This window comes from Enoplosus armatus, chromosome 11, assembly GCF_043641665.1.
Source record: "Enoplosus armatus isolate fEnoArm2 chromosome 11, fEnoArm2.hap1, whole genome shotgun sequence".
Lineage (NCBI taxonomy): Eukaryota > Metazoa > Chordata > Actinopteri > Centrarchiformes > Enoplosidae > Enoplosus > Enoplosus armatus.
In genome coordinates, this window is record NC_092190.1 from 2,012,393 (window position 1) to 2,019,717 (window position 7,325).

The 7,325-nt window shown below is 46.0% G+C and overlaps 1 protein-coding gene across 1 annotated transcript; it reads left to right on the forward strand.

Annotated features, from left to right (window-relative positions):
* Window positions 1-304: 304 nt before the first annotated feature.
* nyx (nyctalopin) lies at window positions 305-4,207 on the forward strand. Its single transcript, XM_070915352.1, has 4 exons — window positions 305-326; window positions 1,697-1,983; window positions 2,668-2,972; window positions 3,379-4,207. The coding sequence occupies exons 1-4, from the start codon at window positions 305-307 to the stop codon at window positions 4,205-4,207; spliced, it is 1,443 nt and encodes a 480-aa protein (XP_070771453.1).
* The last annotated feature ends 3,118 nt before the right edge of the window (window positions 4,208-7,325 follow it).

The following is a 7,325-nucleotide window of genomic DNA, read 5'->3' on the forward strand; positions in this document are numbered from 1 at the left end:
GCGCCGTGCATTAGCTTCCGCACAGACGCGGGTTATGTAAGACTCATCGTTACCAGTTCAACCAAGAGTCAAGCTGAGCTAAAACCCGAGTCCTCGAGACCGCACCAGCTGCAGGCCTCCGTCAAAACTGGCTCTGCCGCTCATTTATGTAATTCATAATAGTTCATTAAGTGCTGCTGTGCTTCTTCTTTTTCCTTTTTTTCTTTTTGGTGTGTGTGTGTGTGTGTGTGTGTGTGTGTGTGTGTGTGCGTGCCGTTTCAGACCTCCGTTAATCCTGGCATGTCCCAGATGAGAGACTACAGTAATGACTGTCCTCACTTTCACCGGTCAGTTTCAGTCCTTTCACTCTTCTTCTGTTTCCTTTTCCCCTCCTGGGGCTGTAAACATGCTCTCACGGCCGACAACAACCTGGTTTGGTGAGCTACATGTTCGCTCACACTGTGTTTAATGATAATGATAATAATCGCTTGCTCCTTAACATAAAGCTCGCCCACCCCTCCCCCCGCCCTCCCCCCAACGAGCCATCCAGGAAAGCGTTGATTGACTGATTGATCAGACTAAAAGGCAGGGCCGGACTCCAGCTAAACGTGAACTGGATGGAGGGCGAAATCCCCGGGAACAGACAATACCTATTGTTGTGGGGCTAATCTCTGATGTAAGCTGCTCTTCCTTAATCACACCATCGTTCCACCAGCAGCCGGCAAAGAGGCGCTTCGGCCCCCTCAACCTGCCGCTCAACGCCACTCGAGCATCAAGTCGCCACTCCGGCAGCGCCTTGGGTTAGGGTTAAGGGTTAGGCTTAACTAAAGTTGAGGAAAACATCTGACCCAAGAAATGTTCGGGTTAGGGTTAGGGTCCACCACCGGCTGCTATGACTCGTCAAAATGTCTGCTGTGGGGGGGAATAAAAAGGAATGAATCTGATTCACGTGGGGGACAACGAACGAGACCGTCGTGGTCCCGCTTCTCAGGAGAGAAAAGAAAGATGTCTTCCAGTTCACTGTAGTCAGTAGTAGTCACTGATTTAAACGAACAATTTGCTAATCTTGAAATGAGCTTCAGAGGCGCTGAAGCTTTCAACAGAGCCAGGCTAGCTGTCTCCACCCGCTTCCGGGTCGTTATGCTAAGCTACGCTTGCCGGCTGCTGACTTCAGCTTCATATCTATCCACCGCACAAACGCGAGAGCGGCATCAACATCCGAACATCGAACTCTCTGCAAGAGAGAGAATAAGTTCCCAAAACGTGTCAACGCATGCAACACACCCGTTTATGTTCTTGATAATATTATTCCAATAAATTCAAGCTGGCTCCTTGAGGGGGGCGGGGGGTGGGGGGTGAACTGTTTTCAGCTGAAACATTCAAATGGAAACACGGTGCGTTTTGCGTTCCTCTTCAAGCTTTAAACCTGATACATGAACAATGAATTTGGAAGTATTTTTCCTACAAACTGTAGTAATCAAATGACACAGTAGATTATGGGTCACAGACTGTCTAATTAAGGAGTTAAGTCAGCTGGTTTTCACATGAATCATTCACTTCCACAATCCTGTTTGTTTGATTCTTGTTATAATGTTGAAAGCACTCACTGATGTTGGAGTAAAGACACTTTTCAGCGGTTCTTTGCGGCAAAGCATTTGGGACTGACTGCAAGTGTTGTTTTCACCCCGTCCCCTCCCTCCCTCCCTCCTGCTCCCAGTCTCTGTGCTGTGCCTGCTGCCTCAGGCGGTGCTGGCTCGGTGGGCTTGCGTCCGGGCCTGTCCGGCGTCCTGCTCCTGCACTCAGGAGAAGAGCTGCAGCGTGCTGTGCGACCGCTCCGGCATGGCTGAGCTGCCCAAAGAGTTCCCCTGCGAGGCCTCCGCCATCAACCTGGACAAGAACAGACTCAAGTTCCTGTCAGAGAGGGCCTTCGGCACCCTGCCCTCCCTCAAGTCTCTGTCCCTGGACCACAACAACATCTCCTTCATTACCCCTGGAGCCTTCAAGGTCTGCCGAGTCTTTGTGCTGAACTTTAATTGCGCTTTTGTTCTCTTGTTTTTTGGGGAATTTGTACCGCAAAAAGAAAAGCGAGGTCATAGGTCAAAATGTGGGATGCGTGGGGGATAGACTGCACCAAAGCAAGCAAACTAACTAATTTAGTACTTTCCCCCAGTGACACCCAGCATTGCGGATAGTTTTGCTTTTATATCTGCCGCGGAGAAATTTGATGCGACTCATTGGAAGTGAGTGGAATTTAAACGGTGACGCTCAAACAATCGCAAGAATACGTTTGGAAAAACCACAAACAGCTTTACGCAGAAACAATGTCCTGGTTAATCGGGATAATGCACAGCTTTTGGCTGTTTGTCACTGTGAGGTATTTTCCACCAAACCCCAGCAAATAAAACCAGAACTATCAGGCATGATTAGATGCCGCTGGGTTTAAGTGGGATTATCGCTTTGGGACTGTCTCTTTCAGGTCTGCATCACTATGTCTCTTGGCCCAGATTTCCACAGAAATTCATTTCTGTTTTATCCTGCAAACAAACAAATGGCAAACGCAAAAACCTCTTCCACAGGGGAAGGAATGTCTTATTGATCTGGTCTCCTGACAGTAGCTTTAGTTTGGTTTCTTGTGAGCTGTGAAACTACCTTTTTTATTCAACGCGCGCCTGAACCTCTGTCCTGCAGGGCCTCTCCAACTTAGTGGAGCTCAAGATGGCGCACAACGAGTACATCAGTTACCTCCACACGCGGACCTTCACGGGGCTGAAGAAGCTGGCGCGCCTGGACCTGTCAGACTGCAACCTCTTCAACATCCCCGACCGCATCTTCATCGAGCAAACGGCGCTGAAGGAGCTGCTCTCCTTCCAGAACAACTTCAGGAGGATCCCCGGGGCCTTCAGGGGCATGGAGAACCTGACTCACATCTACCTGGAGAGGAATAAGATCGAGGCGGTGGCCTACAACTCCCTGCTGGGCCTGGGTAGTCTCAGGTAGGGTCACAGGCCTGAAGTAGCTCACGTGATGCTAACTCAGCAGCTATCAGGTTAGCATCTCCTCACGTAGCCACAAGCAGGAATTGAGTTACCAATAGTGTAGCTGTGTGTAAAAGTCCTGGTCTGTTTCTGCACCGACAGTGTTCGGTGACCGGCAGCTGGAAGTCTTTCAAAAAAAACCCCCAAAACTCTCCCATTTGAATCATCAATAGGGACTGCTGATGTATATAAATGTAGCTATCTAGATATCTAAGATATCAAGATAACTCTGGGACAGTAAGATATATATATATATATATATGGGTAAGTATTTAGAGCATTTAGAGTATTTAGCAAAAACAAACAAACACCCTACAGTCCTTCGTTCAGTCTTATAAACATCGCTGTCCTCTCCTTATCTCAGGTACTTGAACCTCCAGGAGAACCGCATCAACGTGATCCATGACCAGGCCTTCCAGGACCTTGTGCGGCTGGAGAACTTCTACCTCAATGACAACTTGCTTTCTGATCTGCCCCGGCTCGCCTTCAAGGGCCTCAGCCGCCTCAAGATGCTCAACCTTGGGGGAAACCAGTTGATCAACGTGTCCAAGACCTGGTTCAGTGATCTGGTGGAGTTGGAGGTCCTGTACCTGGACAGGAACCAGGTTCTATTCATCGAGGAAGGCACTTTTGAGAACCTGACCAGCCTGATCACGCTTCACCTGAACAGCAACAACCTCACCACCCTTCCCTTCCCTGTTTTCCAGCCAATCTACTTCCTGGGCCGCCTGTACCTGTTCAGGAACCCCTGGGAGTGTGACTGCTCCCTCGAGTGGCTGAAGGAGTGGATGGAAAACTACAAGCTGGTGCGGGACATCCCCTGTGCCTCACCTTCCTCCGTGGCGGGGCTGGATCTCAGCAAGGTGGTCTTTGCTAAGGTGAACGGCACCTGCGTGGACCCCGGAGAGCTGAACCTGACCACGGCCTCCTCGGAAATCGCCTCCACCACGGAGAACCGCTTCAACAGCCTCATTTCCAAGCTGCTCCAGCAGGAGCTCAAAGAAGAGATGGGGAACGGAACAGAGAGCCTCCGCAACGGGACCCTGCTGGATCCGGAGGACGGGCTGCTCTCTGCCGGGGTGGGAGGGCAGCGGGTCCAGACAAGCCAACCGCTTCTCTGCTTCCTCGTAGTGTGGCTCACTTTTGGTTTGATCGGCCCGTCAAATATTGATTTCTGTCTTTCTTGCACATGAGACCTGTGGGAAAACGGGGTTCGCTTCCTGACCCGCAGAAACGGGAAGAGCAGCTTTTCGAATTGCCGACGAGATAAGAGATGTTTTTTATCGATCCACGAAAGCACAGGGGAACACTTCGGCGTGGTTACTGGTGTGAGTCTGTCCTGCCAAACGCGGGATTGCAAGTGTGGCGAACGTCAGAGGAAAGACTGACGTTGACACGGCGGCATTTATTTTCACATGAGCTGTTCACATACAGTACATCTATTGTAATGTTTTAGAGATGAGCCGCGCGGAGCTGCAGGATTCATTTCTACAATTACAGGCGGCGGGTGTTGATTTCAAACCGTGGATTACCGCGGCGACGTGATGAAAATGTATATGTGATCCCCTCCACCTTTTGTTGCATAATACTCCATTTTAATTAATATTATGTAATATTCATAGCACTGCATAGTCTGTTACGAGTGGGGTTTTTTTTTTTTTTTTTTTTTTTTGTATTTTCATTCACATCTATGTGTGTAAAGTTAAAGGAGATAAGAGCTCCTGTAGTTATCTCCTAAACAGATGTCCTCTCTGCTCGTTTCTATTCATTCACCTCTAAATGTAGGTTCTGCCGCTTTCCCATAAATGCGTTAATCTTCTTATTGCATGCGGCTCAGTGTCGTTGCCGCTTGTGTATGCTACAGCGTAATGGAGGGACTTTCTCGTTGCTTTTGCCTCTCATGCATGACTGTTTTCCCCCCCTTATGGACGTGATCTATACAGGGGGGGCGTGGTGGGTGTGATCGCCATATGTCAGGTTGTGGGTGGGGGAGGGAATAGTGTCAAAGCATGTCAGTTCCCTTTGGGATGGGAAAAGCTTTCAGGTACATTATACTGCAAACAAATGAACTGTTCTTGATTTGCAACATATTCTGGGTACTGCAAACTACACATATATATATATATATATATATATATACCCACTGCTTTCTTTTCCCCCCGGTGAATGTAAGTAGTTTGGTCTGACAGCCAGTGATCCAGCTCAGCGGTGTTATTAGACAAAACACTCACATGATATATTTTTCTAAATAAATAAAAAAAAGAAAATTGTCGTTGAAATTTTGACACGCCTGCTCAGTGACTCCTTTCAGCCCCCCGGGCCGAGGAGGCGACCCGCTTCAGCGGTGAACACCAGTTAATCTGCGCGCTGACCCCGTTAATGTGGGATTAGGCTGGGACTAAGACAACTGGGGAAGGCTGGATGCTGCATCTCATTCCCCTCATCGTTCTCGTGCAGCTTTTATCCTGGACCGCTGCGGGAAAGGAACGGAGGACGAGAACGTTGACAGTGTCGCATCTTTGCATTTTCATTTGAGCTGCTTTGCGCTGACTAAAAGACTTTCCAGGGTATGCTAGCAGTGACTTGGAATGAATTAACTCTCTTAATTTTCACTGTAATTATTACCATTGTACCATTGTAGGAATTTACGGTTACATAGCGGCCCCTTCCTGGGAGATGAATTGCAATGAATGTAACCTGTCTTAATTTAAGATTAGGAAGTTTCAACTGTGTGCAGTCTTATAATGTGTGATGTTACATGAATGTGTAACTGACTGACAGAGTATGTGAAAACCTATTTCCCCTTTTTGCTTTCATTTTGTAAACAAACCTAAGTTTACCAGGGGGAAAAAAAAAATGGTCAAAATCTTCCTTGAGTAAAAGTATGTAAGTATTTTCAGCAAAATCTACATCCAAGTATCAAAAGTAAAAGTCCTCATGTTGCAGTAAAATGTTCCCTTTCAGTGTTTCTCTTGTATCTGATGTTTCTGGATTCATATTTCTGCTGCATTAATGTGTCTGTTGCATTTTACTGCTGTAGATGTGTCAGGCTGAGCTCATTTGAAGTACTTTATATACTGTTGGGTAGTTTAATCTGCAGCGATGCATCATGTTCTATAAGATCAGCATTAAAAAGTCAACTCTTCATGAGAGAAACTGCCCCGTTTTCAGCTTTGTGACGATGCATTTTCCAGCTAAATTCGAGGTTGGTTTAAATAGTTTATTCACTGGACAGGAATGGTATGAAAATTGTAATCTGTAAAGTAACTAGTAACTAAAACTGTCAGGAGAATGTAGTGGAGTAGAAACTGCAATATTTGTATAATGAAATGGAAATATAAGTACAAGTACCTTGAATTTGTACTTGTAAATGTACTAGTAACATTACTGCTTTTCTCTCAACAACCAATGGAAGACATGACTTATTATCCAAATAAGTTCACTAGTCATTTTAATAAAAAAAAAAATGAAATAATTTCCTTTGTCACATAACACACATAACTGTATTAATATACTGTATATCATTGTCAAGACCATCTCTAAAAAAAACTGGTGAAACAGCGCCCCTCTGGATTGTAACGGCTCGCACACGTTAGGCAGTTGGTGTGGTTGAAAAGGGTATTAAACTGTCTCTCTGTCACCAAACTACGTGTTAAAATGTACCTAGTTTAGACCTCCAAGTTAGCAAGTTTTCTAACTATATCAGCGATCGTGTTTTTCGAAGGCTACTAACAACAATGGCGAGTTGAGGTAGTTCTGGTGAAAAACAGCACGACCTTTGACCTGGATATTGACCGCTTTGCCTCCATGAAGAAAAAAAAAAACAGGAGAACGAGCTTCGTCTGAAAAGAATGTCAATCTTTTTTACTGTTCCGTTTTGTCTTTAACGTTACTGAAACCAAAATGCCCGGATGTGGTGCTTTCTAACTAGCTAGCTTTTTTTTTTTTTTTTTTTTAGCGTACTAGCTTCGATGTTTCGCAGAGTCTTTACGTTACCCCGCGGCTCGGGCACATATTGTCCTCAACGGAAACATTAACGCCAGGTGAAAATTCCAACGCCATTTCTTTTCCCGCCCTGCTCCTCCTCTTTGCTGCGCGCAAAGCTAGCTAACGTTAGCATGCAACGACAGGTGTTACACTAAATTCCGTAACCACTAGTCAGTTTCTGAGACCAAATTTCCATTTTTATTCTACTTCCACTTCTGCTCCACTACATTTATTTGACAGCTTTAGCTACTAGTTACATATTTAGATTATGAATACAAAATATAAAGCAATTATATGTCATTATAGGTTAAGCTGTGGGAGGTA

Bases quoted from the DNA above. Each gene is read 5' to 3' on its own strand.
- nyx (XM_070915352.1), top strand. From the start codon at position 305: ATGACTGTCCTCACTTTCACCG. The intron at 1,984-2,667 runs GTCTGCCGAGTC...TCTGTCCTGCAG, and splicing joins TTACCCCTGGAGCCTTCAAG to GGCCTCTCCAACTTAGTGGA. The intron at 2,973-3,378 runs GTAGGGTCACAG...TCCTTATCTCAG, and splicing joins CTGGGCCTGGGTAGTCTCAG to GTACTTGAACCTCCAGGAGA.